The 20,678-nt window shown below is 38.8% G+C and overlaps 1 protein-coding gene across 10 annotated transcripts in view; it reads right to left on the minus strand.

Annotated features, from left to right (window-relative positions):
* The window catches only part of STOX2 (storkhead box 2), a 142,674-nt gene that overhangs the window by 7,017 nt on the left and 114,979 nt on the right, over positions 1 to 20,678 (minus strand). For 9 of the 10 annotated variants that reach the window (XM_054291601.1, XM_054291623.1, XM_054291644.1 and 6 more), the window contains 2 exons: positions 12,502 to 12,654; positions 3,322 to 5,587 (listed from right to left, as the gene is read on the minus strand). In XM_054291601.1, coding sequence (XP_054147576.1) covers positions 3,322 to 5,587; positions 12,502 to 12,654 — 2,419 coding nt within the window. Of the gene's footprint in view, positions 1 to 3,321; positions 5,588 to 12,501; positions 12,655 to 18,960; positions 19,017 to 20,678 lie in introns of those variants that run through there. The other variant, XM_054291636.1, reaches the window with a different exon arrangement.

Below are 20,678 nucleotides of genomic sequence, written 5' to 3' on the forward strand. Positions count from 1 at the left end.
AAACACTGTTCCTAGTCATCAGGACAGATTTAAATAATCTTAAACTGACTGAGTCTGGAAAATCAATGAGGCTTTTAGAAGAACTCTCATAGATCTTTTAAACTGGTCGAAATGGATGGTACTGATATTCTTCTGTCAATGATTGTTTTATATTCCACAGTTCCAAAGAGCTATGGTGGGTGACACACACAGTACATGATTCCTGTGAGCTGCAATGATGTATGGTGCACTTCTCTTGCTCATTTTTTAATTCCTCTCCCTCTGCTTTTTAATGAAAATAGATGCAAATCTTAGTTTTCAGAGATGATTTAGTATTGTATCATTCTTTTTGGGACCACCAATTCCAAATCTTCAGACATGTTCAACTCTGATATTACAAAGTGACTGTTACAACATGTATACACAAAAACTGCATTGAAAATTTTGCATGCAGAGTAATGTCAAAATTAGCTTTCTTTAGGTGACAAAGGAGCAACAGTATTATATAAGCCCTAAAAATAAAGGAATAAAATTAATCATGACAGCTAACATTTCCTATATATAACTTGCATAAAAGCAATGCATGAAAAATTGTGAGGTTTTTCTTCCCAATGATAATTAGTATCTTCACACATTTTGCACACAAATACTTTGGAAGTCAAATGACCATTGCAAATCTCTTTAACTGCAGCCATTTCGTTCTGATTTTTTTACTGTCCTTTTTTCAATTTATCAGACTTTAAAAATGTATTTTTTCTTTTATAGTACGAAATTGGTAATTTTGATTCCCCAAACAATGTTGTCTACTTCAGTTTGAATGACAAGATACCACCCTACCTCAGGAAGCAGAGTTACAAAACCAGTGGAAGCTAGAAGAATATACTTGAGGAACATCACTATATGCACAACCTGTTCTTCTATTCCTCCCATGGCATCTTCTGAAGGACACTGTCACACCTAGCTGAATCTTGCCAGATGGATGCTGGATGCTACTTTGTATTTCCTGGAAAAGGGCTGTGGAGTACATTTTTTATTATAAGGTAGGATAATAAGAACAACATGGTACTTTCAGCCAAAGGGCTGAACTCACCCTCAGTTCAATTTAGTTTTGGAGACTTATGTGAAGAAATGACGCAAACTCAGCAAAATCCCCAAATTTAATTATTTTCACGCAAAGCTTATCAAAAAGCTTTGAAATATCCTATCCTATCCTAACTATATGCCAGTCTCCCAAAACAAAATGCCCTATAGAATGTTTTGGCTTGGTTTTTTTTTAAGCTTACTTTATGTGACCTTGCAAAAAAATGGTATTTGTTAATAATTAAACAATTAAAATTTTTAATAAAAAATTTTAAAAAAAGGATGTGTGGAACACAAATGTAATTGAAAGTTGCTCATCTGTTTCCTTTATGATTTAAACAAGGTGGTATAGCAGCACTAAATCCAGTATGTTCACCACATTCTGTTCTCTTGCTAGCCAAGTTTAGCATAAACAGAAATTTTATCTTTTGTGTAAATAATTAGGGAAGAAAATGTCTACCATTGCATTAATCAGAAACACAAGTTTGATATACAGCTAGCGTACAAAACAGTAGTCCAAGAACTGATTTTTCATCCAGCTGACACCCTGTCCTGGAGGGGACTCTCATACTCTGGAGTGAGACAGGCTGAGCAAGAAGCACACACCGCAACATACTCCCCCACAAAAACTGACTGCAAGTACAGCACTTCAACTACTGGAAGACATCGCATTTAAAGAAGAAAAGTGCAAACAGTTTCATACAACAGTTCTATGTGAGAAAAATGTCAGGCATCTGCAGAACAATCAATAACATAAATTCAAAGCCTTCTCAAGCTTCTTTTTTAGAGCAGACTCAGTGGTAATGGTATGATTTACTCAATTTTTCAGGATTTTTGCTCAGGAAAAAATATTCATTCATTAGAATCTCACTGTAGTTTGATACATCACTGCAAGCTGCATCAGGCTCTCTAATTTCTCTCATCATTAACATAAGAGGGAGTAACCATCAAATCCAGAGGAATTTCTTCCAGAATGACAGGACTTCGACTGAAATTGAAATTTAGTCCCGTGTATGAACAGGACATCCTTCACATGCCTGAGAGTCTTTGCTATTGATGTAAAAAAATATACATACTTCTGAGGAAAAAGAACACCATTTATAGGGGAAAATAAAAAAAAGTGACCAAAAACCAAGCCAAGAAAAAAAACCCCAAAACAAAACAAAACAAAAAAACAACCCACAAAAACCCACCAAAAAAAAGAAAAAATAAAACCCACAAACCTCCTCCCCCCCTTTTTTCACATAGTATAAAATCAGTCTTGGAGGTTTTATTTTTAAACACAGGCAATAAATAATTTAAGCTTAAGTAAGCCACTCTAAGAGAACTACTACTGTACATTATTTCTGTGTTCTCAGAGTCATTGTTCTGAACTCTGATGAGTTGCTATGCAGGCCAAACAAAGCAGGTCATGCTCCATTCCATCAAGGACTGCCAAAGGTCAGACAGACAAGGAAGAAGGCTAGCATAAAGGATTCTTGAACCTGGAAATGAACTTTTGAAATCTCCAGGGCAGGGAATGCACCAACAATTCTCTCCTCCCTACATTTCTAAGACTTCTAGCACACTGAGACTTCCATGATGCCTGAAATCCCTGGAACAGTAACTACTAACCAGCACCACCACATGCAAACATCTGGACTCTCTTCCCAAGTATCTTAGACAAGGCACCTCTCTCTCAGCAGTGCTAAGTCACATCTCAAATATCAAGTTCAAATATCCTGAGCACTTTTAATTTGTAGTGGGAGTGGCTATTCCAGTTTCACCAGCTTGAAATTGTGACTAGATACACTTTCAAAACTTTTGAAGAAAACAAACAAGGAAGCCCAAACATAAAACAACATAATTTGTTTTTCTTTTTGGCTGAGCCAAAGATTATGCCACCTGCTCATGCCTAGTCTTTCCATTAGTCTTGTTGATGGTGCCTTAGAGGGCAAGGGAAGAGTATGCAGGAGCTCATCCCTTTTATTCTAAAAGCAAACACAAGTTTAATATAGAAAAAGAAGGACACAGGGAGGTTTTCTGCAAACAGAAAATGAACTAATACAGAGTCAATGCCGCCAGTAGTCATTGGTTTCTTACTGTATGGTGGGAAACCCATACATCTGAACAGAGGATTCCAGAGCTGTAGAAAAAACACTGTCTGAAAATGTGTGAAATTTTCAAATACAGCCCTACATTCTGTCACCAATATCACACACCCATAAAACCATAAATGGAACTTGCTAGTCTGTAAAGCTGCAATGAATGTGACAGTCCTACCGTGGAGAGTTGAACCCGCTGTCCACAGTAATGCTGCTGCTGTCCATGCTGTCCAGGCGGGCTGAGTGGGTGGCTCTCTGGTTGTTGCTATTTTCTGTTTCCTTCGGGGTGAGAAGAGTAAGATTCTTCTCAAACTTTCGCTGCAGATCCCTTTCCTTTTCTCTCTCTAGGAGCCATTGCATGGTACCAACATCATCCCTGTTCTTTTCTTCCTCAGCATTTTTGTTGGTTCCTTCCTCTGAGTCATCATCATCAGATACGTTGTAGTAGTCAAAGGAGGCCTCCTGGTTCCCGGCTGTCTCCTGCTGTCTCTGAGAAACAGGCATGACTTGTGTGACTGAGGTTACCATCGCTTGTTCAAGTTTCTCACATCTGACAGGCAATGTGTCAGAGGGGGTCTTTTGATGGGGCTTTAGCAGAGGGGTGTTAGACTTATGATAACTATTCACAGAGAGAGTGTTGTGCAGAGGCTTAAAGAGTGTATCCTTGCTAAATATTTCTTTCCTTTTATCAAGGCTGCTTGATTCAGTGCTATGGTGCTGAACTAGCCGCCCGTTAGCAATCACCTCTGGAGTTTGGCCAGCAATCACTGAGCCACTGCTTGGGCCCTTTGGGGACTCCTCCTTGTGCACCCCAGGCTCCCTAGCAATATGTTGAGACTGTCTTTCTGTGGGAGTCATTTTTTTTAGCCCATCTGTCCCTGTTAGCGTATCATGATCCTCTTTATTCTTTCCCAGTGGTGATGGAGCGGTAAGCACAGTCTCACTGGATGTGTTGCACTGAAAATAGTCATCAACTGCAGATTTTGTTGTGCAGGAGTTGAGCTCACTATATGATGGCAAATTCTCTGTAGGCTTGCCTTGTTCCAATAGGCTACAAGAACTGGGGGTTTCTGCGCTGCCCCCGGTTATTTCAGGGATGCAAGTCTCTTTGTAGCTTGCGGATGAAATCAGAGCCCTTTGATGACTGAGCGACTGAGATGGCCTTAAGGTACTATCATCAATGTAGGTTTGGCTAGTTGTTTGGTCATCTGGGCTACAGCCTTCACCTATATCTTCAGGTGTGCCTAAAGTAGCTGAGCCCAGAGGTCCCTTGGAGTTATCCATGGATCTAGACCTTTCTTTAGCCTTACTGGACCGCTCATTCCTTGATCGTCTATCCTGCGTATGGCTGTGGCTCCGATGGACCTTGGAGTGGGAGCTTCCCCTGGAAGGTTCAGGGAAAGGCATTTCAGTTCTTCTTTTGGCCAGTTCACCAGACACATCCCACTCTGGTGTCATGGGAAAGTGAGATTCAATCATGTTAGGATTGCTGTGCATTATATAATTATCTCCCTTGTGTTCTATTATAAAACACCCTTCCCGTGGGGATCGAGTCAAGGGATCATAGAACTCGTACTCCCTTTCAGCAGGTATATCCAAATGAGAGCCATCTGATGGGTCTCCTTTGGACACCCGGGTCTTGCTGTGCGACCTTGATTTCCCATGAGACTTTCTGTGATTCCTGCTCTTTTTACTTCGTCCGCTGTGGTGAGCTGAAGACCCTGCTTTGCTTCGTTGAGCTTTTTCTTCTTCAAGTTTCTTCATTAGTGCAGTGTGTCTCATGACATTTTCCACAGTCAAGTCTGGGTTAATGCGCCTAATAATCTCCATTTCTACCTCTCTAGGTATAGTGGTAGGGGTGTCCTCGTCCCTCAGCGGCCACTCCTCTGGAGGAAACTGGGCAGAGAAATTTGCCAACTGTTTGGTCTTATCCTTCTTAAAACTTAATCGGAATAATTTGAGTCCAAATTTCTTAGACTGCTTTTCTACATCCTTAGGCTTTGTGAGTGTCTCTGATTTATATGAAAAATTGACAGTACTTTTACTTTTCTCAGTAGGTGGGACCTGACATAATGAAGGAGGACAGTATGAGTCTTTACAGTCTTTTGCTGATTTCCTCTGTAGGGTGGATGCATGCATGCTGTGCATGTCTTCTCTGCAACAATGGCAGGAGTCGCAGTGGTTTTTGGGTAGTGTTCGGTCCCTGACACATCCCGAGGTGGAGGGAGTTATAGTTCCTTGTTGTGGAGAGGTACATTGAGACCTGTCAGGTATCCTCTCATCCAAATGGTACCATTTACTGTTAGTTCTTATGAGAGATGGCGTTATAAAGTAAGTCTGTGGGGTTACAATGAAATAACCATCCGGAGTTGGGTATATTTTCCTCTCCCGTACAAGCATGTTCAAAGTATGTCGAAGGATTTCTGGACTGGGTGTTGGAACTCCTAGAAATAACAGTAAACACATATCAGGAAGTGCATAAAACTGTGTAGGACTCTCTAGTTTCCCCCTTCCCAGCAAAACGCTAGTTTTCCCAATGTGCAAGCCGAAATATGCTGAACAAACATAAAGCGTTTTAGGTATTCTCTTCTCTGTTTATTTCTCCACTTATCTCCTACACTTCAGACATATCAATTATTAATTAAATAGTAGGCCATTAATAAAGAGCTAAAAAAAAAAACCCAAGAGAACTTCTAGTCACTTCCAAGTGCAGGTGACCTTAAGCTAAAAGATGGAATCACTGAAAATCAGAATGTCAAGGGAAATATTCTACTTTTATTCTTCTTCCAACAAAACATTTATATCCAAATTCACAAGAACTATTCTTATAACGCCTTGTCACATAAAAGGCAGTAGGTATTTGTTATTTTGGATAACTAAGCTGCTTTTCCCACAGAATAGTACACAGGAAAAAAAAAAAACCAGTTCCTCAAACTGTCCCTTTATCACCTGATTTAACTGATTTGCTCTCCCATTAAAATATGTTTCAACCATATCAACTGCTTCAAAACAGAGACATTCTGAATGATCACGTTCATCTTACCCAGAAAGTCTTTTCCATCAGGCTGGAAATTACAGATTTAGCTCCCAAAAATTTGCTTCTCAGTTCCTTGTCTTTCAGGTGAGATGTGTGGGACACTACCTAAGTGCATGTATTGCATACCAAGAGAGGGACGAGTATGACTACCCCACATCAATGGCATATGATACACTTGGCACTGTGAGCCAGATCCTTCCCATTCCCAGTGCACCTGCTGGATTCAGGGGTGCTGACCAAGTCTTCAATACTTCATTAGATAAAACACTAAGTTGCATGTTGTGTATAGGGGTAAGTTCCATCTAGAGCTAAGGAAAAAAGAACTTTAGTTCACAAACTAGTTTCAAAAAGTTTGTTTATGCTGAATAAAAAATTAAAATACTTCCATGTTATAAGTGGAAAAAGCTATCTTCAATCAATACATTTTGTTTAACTAAAAAGCATTTTAATTCTGAGTACTAGTCTGGTTTACATTTTTAGAACTAAGGACTTTTTTTTCAAACATTTGGATGCTCTATTTTAAACAGAAAAAGTTGAAATTATTTATTCTGGGTCTTAGTTTTAAACAAAAGTAATTTAGGGGGAAAAAAAAGAACCAGAGAGCAACTTAGTTTGGAAGAGAACTCATGAATTAATCTGGTTAGCATCTCTACTCAAATCCTGGCAAATTTAGATGAGGCTGGTCAGGAGCTTGTCAAGTCAAACTCTGTCTTGAAGAATAGTATTTCAATGCATGCAAAAACATTTCAGTGAAGCATCTGCTTTTTTACAGAAACACTTCATGGAGAAATCTCAGCTGGGGTACCTGCCCCAAACACAGCATCTCCAGGGGCACACAGAGTCTGGTCACCAACTCTTCTCCAACATGTCAAAGGCTGGAGCCTGTAAGCTGACTGATCTCCTGATGACAGCAAAACCCATTAAAAACAACAAGAAAAAGAGAATTTGGACTCATCCTGTTTCTTGCAACTGGGTTGGAGGCAACATATTCTTACATCTGACTCTGAGTGTTGTTTGAACTTAGAGACATGACCATACTACTCATACACATAACTAAAATTTTAAAATGGAAACACAAAGGGTTAGGAACAACACGGACATGAGTGAAAGCAGTTACAGCACAAAAGACACCAGGAAGAAGTACACAGGGACATGTGCTGGTTTTGACTGGGGTAGAGTTAATACAGCTCATCCACCATCCATAGGCCTGAAATATTTGGGCCACTGTGGACACAGGAAGTGAGAGGCCAAGATACCATATCAGTTGAGAGCACAAATGAGAATGAACATTAGAAAAAAATTATGGAGAATCAGGAGCTTGCATTTTCTTCCTCTTTCATGCAGGTGTCCACAATTTCTGTAATAATCTGAGTGAGAGTAACAAAGATCCCCAGAACCTCTAGATGAGTTAACATGCCAGAAAGAGCAACAGGTGGGAAAAGCTAAAATCCAGAGAGCTGGGGGAAAAAATCTAGCCCAGAATTCTGAATCTCCCTGAACTAAGTAGACAATATGCTGGCTTCCTGTGGATTATGAAGCAGAGCAGGCTGTCCTCTGCATGACCTTTTGATATCACACAGGAACATGAAGAGTGATTTCAATCCCTGTAACAACCCATGGTCACCTAACTCTTCATTCCTGCAGTGGAGCTGCTGTGTCTGCTCGGGCAACGCCACCCCTTTGACATTATGATGTGCATCACAACAAGACGTGGATGACTGCAAAACTCAAGCTCATTTGTTTCTCCATCCTGTGCTGAATATGCACTGCAGGGTCCAACCATGGTCCAGCTGGTGCACCTGCCCTGCAGCAGCCAACCTCTCTTCCTTGCCCTACACAAACAACCTGCCCCACCCATTGCACTCTTCAGAAGCTTACAAGTAAAGACTCCAACACATACTTAGCTTTGTGAGAACCTGGCTTTTCCTCCTTATTTTACTAAAAAGACTTTTCTTAACATACTGTTTCAAAAACATCACAACACAAATAAAAGGGATGAAAGTACTTCTCCTGGGAGCTTAGAGAAAAGTTAGGGAAAGAGATTGAAATGGATGTACTGATGTTTTACAGCAATTTAGGCAAAAATGCACTGCAAATACATGGCAAAAATAATAATATGCATTTTTCACCCAGTAAACTATAAGGGCTACAATGTGTTGGGTAAGTCTCTAAACACTGGATACACAGTAATTACATTGAGTAAGTCCTATGAATGGAGAATGTGCAGATAAACACCAAGGGAAAAAAATCAGCATGCCTGGCAGTCAATGATGCTGCAAAGTTAATTGTGTCAGCCTTCTCTCTGGAGTTGAAGCCTATCATTTTTATCACTCCCAGCATACAGTCCATGCTGTGGTTCACTAAGCCAGCAGGGATGACAGCAGATGCAGATCTTGGAAGCTCAGCACTGTCAGCTAAGGGTAGCTATGGGTTTTATTCCAAGCTCTTTTAGGTACTTACAAAAGCAGAAACAGACCCAAACTCAGCTTCGGCTTTCCTGCATGCAGACAGGAGCAATGACATTAAAAAAGGAATAATGGGATCCAGAGTGAATACAGATTTCTTGGCTTTCTCAAGACTTTCCTCTTTAAAGCAATCTGCCCCCCCGCACTCAAAGGTCTCCTTATGGTCTCCCTTCCTCCATTAAATAGGAACAAGGGAAAAAACCCCAGTGACTTACAGATTCCAGCCCATAAAATATTGCATGACAGCAGTGGTGTTATTTAAGATTATGTAGTGGTTTAATAATTCAAAAGCAGAAACTGTCTGGACACTGAATCATCAGACATGTACATTTTCTGTATCTCAAGAGAGTCTACTATGCCATCCACTGAGCTTCCAGACAGAAGATTATGTCTTGTTTGCTGCTCACAAAGAACACTGACCTAGAGTGAACTCAGTTAATGTAAGACACTTCTTTTAAGTGCTACACATATAATTCATATATTTAAAGAGTGAAGTTATAAAGGTGATTGTCAGAGGAATTTGCCAGCTTTCAGAAAACTGCTTGCTTCAAAAGTAACCTAGGCCAATACACAAGTATTTTCTACACTGAAATTTTGAAGGTCTTAAAATTATTTAAACATATATGTGGACAGAACTGGTGAGGAAACAAAAAAAAAAGGAGACAAATATCCTTATTAAAGGCAGCACAGACTAAGGTTTGATGTTGTCTTTGTCCAGGTTCATACAGATAAGAGGGTCTGGTTGCCAAACACAGAACAGGGGTTACATTCTTAGCTCTTTATACTGGATTTCAAAGATTTACATTTAATGTATGGGATTTAAACCATGGTCAATAAATTACAAAGCAGGGCTGTACAAACATCTTATTGTTTAATTCTAAGTTAGAATAATGGAAGCACGTGCAGGAGCAGCCCTCTTGTTTTTTTAAAAACCCAACAAATAACAAAAACCACAAATAAGATGTGCATTATCAATACAAACTTTTTGAATAAAATAAATTCATGAAAAATACATCTGAAGTAGTACTTAAATGGTGTTAAATCTGCTAAAATGATTTTCTCCTGAGCTGATGCTAAGGCTTAACAAGGGATAAAAGAAATACTCTGATTGGCTCATGAAATACTAGTTAAAGATGTGGAGTGGTTGCTATGTGATGTTATAAATAATTAGCATACCTTATTTCAGATAGAGCCATGGCCCAGATTTATGCCTGCACAATGGCTCAGCAAACTAGAGGGCTAGACAGCAACTGTAAGAGCCTGCACTGAGCAAAAAGGTTTATTATTCTTAGGCACTTTTGAAAATAGCATCTGGGGTCTTAGGAAATTTATCTTCACCATGAAACGCAGTGAAGCATCTGTTCATTAAAGCACAAACAACACAGGCAGACAAGTGCTGCTACAGGAAGAGATACAGAGAGGTTATGTGATAATAACAGACACATCTACAGTGGTAATGCTCTTCTCTCCCTCAGAGCATCAGCACCTAGCTAGGAAAAATAAACTATCAGAATATGAGAGGACATCTGAGAGGCTATTTTACAATAGCCACAAAGAATACAAAGGCTCAAAAAGGTACAGATTATTTATTACAGGGATTTGGGCAGAAAAGTGAAAAGTGTCAGCACAAGAATTTCTTTTTATTGGAAAGGAGAAAAATTTTGGATAATCCTCATACACTGAGAGAACATGTATGCTTGCTATATTAAATATGCCATGGCTGGGAGAAAAAGGCATTTCTCTAGTGAAGGGGAAAAATTGGTCAACAAAGGGTGAATTTTTTTTCTTCAAATAACTTTATCTACATTTTGGGAAGTGAGGCTCTCCCCTTTTTTTTTCTTTTTTTTTTTAATCTCAGACTTGAGAAATTCACATGTTAATGGCTAGTGGAAAAAAAAAAGGCAGCAAGAGACTATGTGCTAACTTGCCTCAGGCTTCGTCTGAGCAACGTCTACAAAATAATCCAGCCAGTTGAATAATTTTTCATGTTTGGCTCTGTCTAACAAGAATAGCACAACACACCAAGTGAACTGATAATCATGCTCCCAGGAAACTCAAGGCATGTCACCAATAAATTATTATTTCCACCATAAATGGTTATATAAAAATATTGATCAAATAATTGAAAAAATACTTGCAATCTATGAAATTCTTCTAGTACATAGCATACATAGAAAAGATAACTTGGGAAAAAATCATCAAAATTAATTCAGAGAATTACAATAGTGAACTTTGCCTTCTTCACATTCTAGCCCTTACAATTTTTACCACTATTTTCAAAATCAGCCTGATAAACAAAACTACAAATATGGAGATAAAGCCAGTATTTAGAAAATAAGCTTGCAGTATTTTTTTCAAAGTGCAATAATTAAATGTCAGACAATTGTTTATTCCAAACATAGCACTCAATTGAGAATTATATTTTAAATTCTCAGAACTCAGCATCAGTTATAGCAAAAGACATGTAAATTGCAAGGCTTTAAGTATCTCTTGCTGTAAAATGTAAGCAAAAAAATTCCAGACATCAAAACATGGCTGTGGTCGGGCTGCCTAGACGAGACCGATGCATCAGTAGTTTTCCTGCTGAGGTATTTTTAATTAGCTACTTTTATGTAACTATAAATAGGTACAATGGAGAAGTTTCTCAGCTACTTTAGAGAACTGTAAACTCAGACACAGAACAGATAAACATCTTGCCCAGGATCATACAAAGCACAAATGAAGAAGTTCTGCTCTCTTGAGCAGTAAACCTCTGCCCAGTGCCTTAGTGCCTCAATGCAAAAACTCTCTACAAGATGCATTTTGCATGATTCACCTGCTCCAGATACAGCCAGCAGAGAAGCAGCATGTTCAAGAATACATTCTTTGTTATAGGATTCCCTTTTGTGGTATTTTGCCTCTAATCCGAGGCAATTTCCATTTACCATTTGATAAATATCAAATGCTGACAAGAATACCTTCTGAACAGTACATTTGTGTATGTGAACACAGCAAGTGTATCTATAGCTCTCCAAAACTTTTAGTTTAGTCATGGAGAGAGATGCCTTTTTTTGTTGCTGTTTTTCAACCAAGGGCAGTGCAGAAGCAAAAGTCAGAACTGTGTCCAGGAAGGATCTGAGAACTCTTGGAAAGCAGGCTGACACAATCCTTTCACTTTAAATTGATCTCCCACTGAAACAGTCATATCATTGTTACTGGACTCTACTACTGGCATCAGACCACACATTGAGAGCCTGTTCTAGGTGAAGGAAGACATGCAGTTGTGTGGGAAATCTGGTCTTTAGAAGGGAGGTCTCTACAGAGATCTCCATGAGGTTACCTCTTCAGAGGCTGGACAATGACACTTCAACTGGTTGAATGATGCCAACACAACCTTATGAGTTACTACAACCAGCTTGAAAGCCACAAGGTGAAATTAGTTTCTCTGGCTATATCACGTCATGCTTTGTTCTCCATAGTTATTAAAGAAGCCCTGCACTTCTTTAGCTATGATGATAAAAAAGGTTATTTTATGAGAAAAAAATCACAAACAAGCTTATTCTGATACTGTCTGAAAAAAGAAACAAGCCAATATTTTGTTGTTTAGTACACCAAGTATTTTTTATTACTTATATGAAGTCAGGAGTTTGCTCTGCAGAATGCATTCCACTTGAATGATCTTATCAAAGAGAACTCAATTCTCTATATGTTTAAGGATAAAGAACAAGTTCCAAGATTAGAACCCTATTGTCCCTTTTACTTTTGGTTAGAATGTCGGATTAGTCAATATTGCCATGCAGAAGGTACTGAGGATTCTTTAACTGCCTTTTTACAGCCATGTGCTCATCTGACTGATGATTCATGAATGACTGGTTACCTGGGAAGCAGGTGGTTAGGTGCTCCATTAGTGCTTCTTGTGTGACTTGTTTCCGGGCAGAGTTCATTGCTGAGATGGCCAGGCAAAGGATTTCCCCAAGTGGAATAAACTGTGACTGAGTGATGGGAGACATGCTGATGGGTGATACATCACCTGTAAAAAGACAAAAGATGTGCAATGAAGCATTTTGTTCAAAAATCTGCTCATAGGACAAAGAGGTAGAGATACAGCTGGTGAAAATTCAGAGATCTCTAGTTTTTGTACTGAGCTGGGGATAAAACCCTTACAATGGAGAACCATCACCTTATTTCAAAACTTAAGACACAGAGAAATTTGAAAAAAGAGAAATGTACACTATGCAGACATAGTTTCTCAAAGGGTACAACTGACAGACTCAGAAAAATGCCAATAAATTAACACTCATGGTTGCAAAATCTCCTGTTAACATCCTACTAGGTAACAGCACAAACAAAACAGTTGCATGTATTTCTCTGGACATAAAAGGGGAAATTTCACTCCCCTTTCAAAGTATAGATCACCCACCATTCCCATTTGATATAGTATTTTTTATTAATAGTAACAAAGATAAAAAAAATGTTGCTAATTTAATGAATAACATTTTAACTCAGCTGATAAAGCACAGAACTCTTTAGAGGCCCAAAAGCATCAAAACACCTTAAGACTGATACTCTGAATAAACCTCTCCTGGATCTACATGCCAATATATAGTTGTACAAACGATACATTTTTTAGAAGAGAAGTTTTATGGTAACTTTTCTCATGTTGTCTTACAAACTATTCATTAACCTACAGTTTTAAAAAATCATTAAAAGATCTTAAAGTTATGGGAGAAATTACAATTTGATAATACTGGCATGACTACACATATACAAGGCCATTTTAACATGTTTTATCCAAGTACATAAATCTTTGATTCTGCTCTGTAAATCTTCCTGAAGTGGTAACAGCTCCCCAATGATGTCAAAGAAAGGAAAGCAACAGGCTAAAATATTTTCCTTGCCAGTGAAAAAGGAGTAATAAAGAGTAACAGACAGAACAAAGGGCACTTAATTATGAATCCTATTCTGCCCACAGGTCAGTAAATAGCCAGGGATTAAGTTCTACCTAAATGGCTTTGAAATGTCACAAAAATCATCTTATTTCTGCTGTCACAGAGCAACACCTTGTGATCACGCCATGAATCAAATTACTAGAAATTAATTAAAATTCAAATTTTCATTCTCAGTTCAGAAGATCTAATATTTGCCCCATTAATTCTATATTCCTATTATGTCTACTAAGCAAGAGCAGCAGCTTCCGAAATTGATTATCAAAATGCATTCACTCTAGCATTATACTCAGCACTTTGGTGGGAAAAAATTGGTGAGAGTAGTAAACTGCATAGCTGTCTCAGTGAGACTTATGAGCAACATTTTTCAATCACAAGTTCTACAATCTGCTTTACAGCAGTGATACACATTATCCAAGGCACAAGAATGATTTAAAACAACACATTTGTGCTATGCTATCTCCTGATTGCTTTTGCTTAATCAGGCCTGACCAGATCAATGCTGCACTCCCTTCCCAGCACAGCAGCATTCCTCCCCCTTCAACACAGTGAAGCCCAAGATCCGACTCATTCTTATCTGACCACAGAATTATGACCTTAAAATATAACATTCTCTGGACATTTTTTTACTCAAATACACCTAAAAGTTCCTGCCCCATGCATTACAGAGAACAGCAAAGAAGATGACACACAATTTACAGGGAAACATGAGAGATATGCTTCCACATGACATGGGAGCAACACCATTTGTTTCCTCATCATTTTAGTATGGATAAAGAACATCACAGTTATTATATTGCTATTTACTAATAATTATCTCTGCTGTCAGTTTAAACTCCTTCATAGACAAATCTTTGTAATCAGCCAGACACGTAAGTTTACCAACTTTGATCACCAGTCATCATACACTTTGTACAGAACATCAGTTTCTTTAATGATTAGTTTCATGTCTAAGAAGCATCAGAATTAAGGTAAGAATTATGTAGATTTAGCTAAATAATATAAGAAACTACTGTCTTTGACACAAAGATTATGTCATGGGTATCCTTGGGAGAACTACTAAATTAAGTTCAGTGCAATGTCAGACAGATTGGCATATAGTGGCCACAGCTGATAATCTTATCAAGTTCACAGGGCACTGAAATGGGCTCTCTGGTGTCCTGGTTTTGCCTGGGATAGAGCAGCTTTAAGGGCATCCAGGCAAAGGGCAGCAACTCCTTAATTGTTCTATCTGTATCATCAAAGACCTGGCAATTTCTCAAACCTAAGCAGCCTGGCAGGAGTATCCCTGTGCCTGTTCCCAGCCATGCACCCTCACTGCCACCTACACAGGTGCCAGGACAAGACAGCAAGAGGAAGACTTCTTCCTTTCCCTGACATGGGAATGATCCATTCACAGCTAACCACCATGATACTCAGGATGTAGAGAAGAGGCCATAATACCATAACCAGCCTCCTGAAGTGGGAAAGGGACTCAAGGAGTTCTATACCTGAAGCTTTGCTCTGCAGCCTTATAGTTACCCACAGAGGGATGCTTGAACAAGAACTCAGAAACCAGTTGCTCTGCTCATGTCCAGGAGTGGCCCATCCCTCTGCCATGACTGCCAAGAACCTGCAGAAATCCACCTCTGAGATCACTTCCAGTTGGGACTTGTTAACTTAAAACTGGCTAAGTACAAGCTAAGAAATAATAAAATTTACCTGATTTTAGTAACTTCCCACAATTCTCCCTTTTAAAGTAGGCCTTCAGCAAGGAATTGCTTTCTAGGTTAGTGAGCAGAAAACACTCACTGACCCCCTGCCAGGAGGGCTCTTGTCACCAGGAACAAGCCAGGGATTTCCACTGAAATACTAACTATAGGTCACATAATTCCTCAATATGAAACATTCAGTAGTGGCTCCTCAATGTTAACACAATTTCTAGCACAGCATATTATAGTTAGTATACCAGGGTAATGCACACCCTGCTTGCAAATATTTGGGAGCTTAACAACCATTTAATTAACTACAAAGATTACTATAATTGCCCATTAAATTTTAACTTAAATGGCTTTAAATGAAATAGAGATGTTTAAAAAATATTGGTTTATGTGAGGGCCTTTCTGGTTTGTAAGGGAATACCGTGAGTTAAGCCTTACTCCTTTCCACTGAGTGCTCCTCAACCTTCTTCATTATGACAAGGAAACTTGTTTCAGCTCTGTTGAGATAGAATGATCTCCACAGCTTGTTCATAACTGTCTGCTAGAGATAGTTACTAGCTCTTGTTTCAAAAGGCTAGCACAGATTTTGAGCAGACCTAGTGATAGAAAGCCAAACTCCCCTCACTCAGGGAAGCTCTAATTTGTCAGATTTTATCTTGACTGTCCCATGGCTCTGAGAAATCACACACACTCTGTGGTTATAGTTAAGTCAACAAACTTCTTTGATGCACAGTAACAGCAAATATCTTGCATCTATGAGATAATATAATACATTAACATCAATTACACACATAAATACTGTTAGGCTGTTGAACAGAAGGTTTACTACAACTTCTTTAGGAAAAGATCTGCTAAAAAAAAAAGGCAAATACGCTTTTCCTAATTTTTTTGAAGACCACATCACTTACATCTAGCATATGGCTCTTGTTAGCTGTGACTGATGTTTGTCTCAAGCAGCTTTCTTTTGAAATCAAATTACTAGCCTCAACTTTCATATGTTTGTGTTCCCAATTATATGAAAACTAGAGCTCAGAGAGCAGTTTTCACCAGCTGACTGCATGTTTTGTTTAAATATGAGATATATACATGTATATATAGCTTCAGCTCTGTTTCTACAATGTCTTTCCAAACCTTTCTCTAAATAATTTTAAAAAAAAGTTTTTTAGAATTATTGTATTAAGTGACATTCAATTTTAAAGAATGTCGAAGCACATAAGAAACAGTGAACGGGAATTGTACTCATTTATGCCTTGGGGATTTGTATCGCTGGCCTGGGGGGAAAATTATTTTTATTACTTAGAACAAAAGATAATGTAGCACATAAAATAAACACTTAGCTCTTACACAGCACTTTTCTTCAGCGGTTTTCAAACACTCTGAAAAACTGGGAACCATAACTATCCTTAACATACAGATGAGAAATTGATGGTCTAACATAGCTGAACCCACATCCTGAACCCATACCAGCCAGAACTTTTCCTGTGCCAGTGTATCTAGTGTGTCTGTTCTCTGCAAGTCTGGGTAACACCATTTGGAGAGAAAATGAGGCAGACTACATTCTGTACCATGTATCAGCAATTAACTATCAACTACATACCAATGACAGACTTTTTATTAGTGATTCTACTGCTGGAAAGAAGTGACCTGGAAGTCAAACTCTTTGTCTCATGAACTTTGCATAAAGATTACTTGAAAAATCACCTCTTGACTTACAAATGGAACCAATTCAGTACAACCATTGTATATGAATTAAAGAAATTACAGTGCAAAATCATACTATATTAGAATTTATACACCCTATTTCTCTGAAACAGGGAGGAAACCCTCTGATTTACACACTGCGTCCTGTAAAGTACAGGAAGTCAAAGCCCTTCTTTAGACACTCAATGCCTTTTTAATCTTTTGTTTCTTATGGCCCAAGACAACCTTTAAACACAATTTTTAGCCTGGTTTACACAGAAAATGAGGCTTGCACAATCACAATCTGGGTGTTTGTATTGGAGATTGAGCCTCACTAGACAAGCGTAGGGATTCTAAAACAAGTGCTTGCTACACTTGTATAGATGTATACTTTGTATAGATGCTACACATTACATCTATACAGAGCTTCAGGCATAGCAACCTCCCACTACATAGGACAGAATCCAGTCAAAAAACACTTGACAAGGGAAATCTGACTTCACTTCTTTTGCTGCTTACAGAACTACATTATTAATCAGAAAACATCAAGCTAGAGCACAGTAACTTCATGGCATCTCATGATTACAGTGGTGGCTGCAATAGAAATCCCCTACAAAAATGTTCTCGCCAACAGCCTGTTGTCATCAACACTTGTCTATGATTTCATCCTTGGAATAACTACAGAAAGGTCATTTTCTAACAAAACTACTTGTGATGGGCAAAGGAGGGCCTAGAATATTATCTTTTTTTCCCCCCAATAATACTGAAAGTAAAACGTCTCTTCTAGAAAAAGTACACTTTCAGATTTACTTAATGATGGGACAGATGCTGAAGAAGTTACATGTCTGGCCTGGGTTGCACAATTATCCCATTTTGCCCCAAACCCCAGCTTGACTGAATTATGCTAATTAAAGAATACTTTGTAAGTAGATGCAGCAAACCTACTCTGATGTGAATTCACAACAAGGAATTGCCATTTTAAGTTAGACATTCCCATTTGACTGAACAAAAGGAGGGAAAAGGAGGAATATGCAGATTTCTTCAGTATTAACCAGACTACTGTGAAGTACCTTGAATCTGCACTAGCATGCTAACACAGAAAAGATCCCATTTCACTGACAAAATCAGAAACAAAGAAAATTAGAAGAAATGTTGCTTGTTCGGTTTCCAGACATAGCCTAAATCCTCCTTTTAAGCTACATTTCCTGGAGTATTTTATGAAAAATGCTGCAGGTTGTGTTTACTGGACAGATACACATATTAGAGGACAGAAAACAACAATAAAAAAATACATTAAAGATTTTTCCATTTATTCCTGTATAAGAGCAGCTTAAACAAAGGCTCAACAAATGCAGTAATACATTCATTCACTAACAAGCAAGTTCCCTCTGCAACTCTGAAATGCACACCTATCAAAATAAGTAATGAACACTTCCAAGGATGTGACCACTCCAAATCTACACAGCCTGAAGAAAACACATCAAACTTACCATAACCAATATAACAAACCTAAACAGAGTTCTAGTTCCTTACTAGTTATTAACTTCAACTGTGTAAATTGATCTTTTTAATCATTCAGACCTAGCTAAAATAATGATCTCCAGCTTCACCAAGTGGCACCAACTTTCAGAAGTAGGTGCTAAATTACCCACAGTCAGCAGACTCATCTTACGTGCATTCATCCTGTGTATTTCCTGTGATTTAATTTTCCATTTCTTTGTTCATGTCCTGTGGCCAGCTGCCTCCTGATCCAAAGTGATATCCCAGCACGTGTTACAACCATGATCATAAAAAGTTTCTGCTGGAGCACGGAACTTTCCCAGAGGATTCAGTTGAGGAGATTTCTGTAGCGTTGCTTATCCTGGGAAGGAGGTGTGGGGGGACTGTGTTTTTTTAATATATTGTGTGCTTTAGAATGTGTTTCCCCAAACAATATTTTTCAAATGCATTTTTAATAAATGTCCATGTCTGTATTCCTGGCACACAATATGTTAAAAAAGGGGGACTTACCTGAACCCCTATGGTCTGGTTCCATGCTCCAGCACAGTATCCAGAGAAGCAGTGATGTAACAACAATGTGCATATTGGGGCTTTATATCACTGTGGAAGCTGGCTGAATGCAGCATAGGTCAGTGCCACAGGACCTGAAAGAAGGAAAACAAAGCATGCTTTTAAGCATTAATATGCTGAACACCCACCTCTCAAAGCAGGAAATAGGGGCATACTGAAGAAAAAAATGCAGTTATCTATGCAGGTCCACTGAAAGGAACACTATTTCATGCAATTCTCATATAAGCATGAGAAATAAATGGTTAAGAAATTACAGAGGAGGTGGAGAAGAATCTAAAAGGGACTACAAATATAACTCCCACACAGTGTTTTGAAAACATCTCTCTCTCTTGCCCTGTTTCCATGGAATGGCTGAAATCACGTTCTGATACCACCCCCTGTTCCGAAGGCACTCACAGTCTTGCAAAGCACCTCTCCACTGCAGTGCCTCAGGATTCTGCAGTGTCACTCCTCTTCTCCCTGGCTCTCTGCAAAGTGAAGTCATAGGAATGGATCAGCCAACCTGACTTCTCACTACCCTGCCCAGAATCCTTTGTGAACTGAAATGAGTCATCGCTCTGAAAAAATCCACAGCGCAATGTTCCAGGTTTCTCCCTGTGTCTGCGCTGGCTTCTTTGTCTTTGAAATGAAGTGCCTATGCTTCTGGAACAGTGCCCAGCTGCATTGTACAGGATAACAAGCCAGCCTTCTCATTAAGTGGACAAGAAAGCTATTTACATGCATTAGCACAGACAAGTTAAAGCTTTAACCCTCTAGTCAAGATAAAAAAATCACCCTTAACATATCTTCTTGATGTAATGCACAACTCCCCCTATACACAGAAACATAAATGCACAGACATACATGGGCATACAGATACACAGAGCAGTATTTTCTTTAACTATTCACTATTTTTCATTACACTTACCAGTTTTGGGTCTATTAATTAAAAAGAATGATTTACTCTCTTTTGTCAGTCCTGAAGAATGCTGCAGATCTAAATGTAACAAGCAGCTCTGCTGTACACTAGATCAAAGTTGTGCTGCTGTGAACTGTTAATCAAAAAATTAGAAGCAGTGGACAAGTTCTTGAAAGCTTATTTTTCATTATCCCATTCACCATTTGGGCTTAAAACAAAGTGAGCCCTGAAACCATGCCAGACAGAAAATGTCAAACTGTTCCAAGAGCCGAGGGCCAGCAGAGCTGCTTCAGCTTCTGCTACCACTGACAAAGAAGGTAATGCTCAGAACGAGGTCACTGTGTCAGGATCTCACTCCCAGTGCTAGGTTTTCTTTTACTTGGTGAGGATATGCTAAGGTAAAGTATCAGGAAGACACAGAAGAAATAGGAATAGTGTGAGATGAGAGACAGATGCTGCTGTTTCAGAGGAACATTTTTAGTTGTTCTGAGATATTCTTTTAAAAGAAGGAAACACTTAAAATTGACTTTACTATAAAAGAACTATTTCTAATCATGGCCTAATCATCAAAATCAGACCAATATGCCAAAATGGAGGTGCAAAAGGAAAAAGGAAGTTTTGCTACAAAGCACCTCTTTAAAGGATCCTATATTCCATGCATTCTGAAATGGTTTGAAGCAAAGAAGGCACATAATCCACAGAACTTTGAAACACAGCACTTTAGGACTCACCTGTGCTATGCTGGAACAGGCAGTTCCCC

Source organism: Melozone crissalis, unplaced genomic scaffold, assembly GCF_028551555.1.
Source record: "Melozone crissalis strain CALT ecotype California unplaced genomic scaffold, PUWL_Pcris_2 ptg000006l_1, whole genome shotgun sequence".
NCBI classification, from domain to species: domain Eukaryota; kingdom Metazoa; phylum Chordata; class Aves; order Passeriformes; family Passerellidae; genus Melozone; species Melozone crissalis.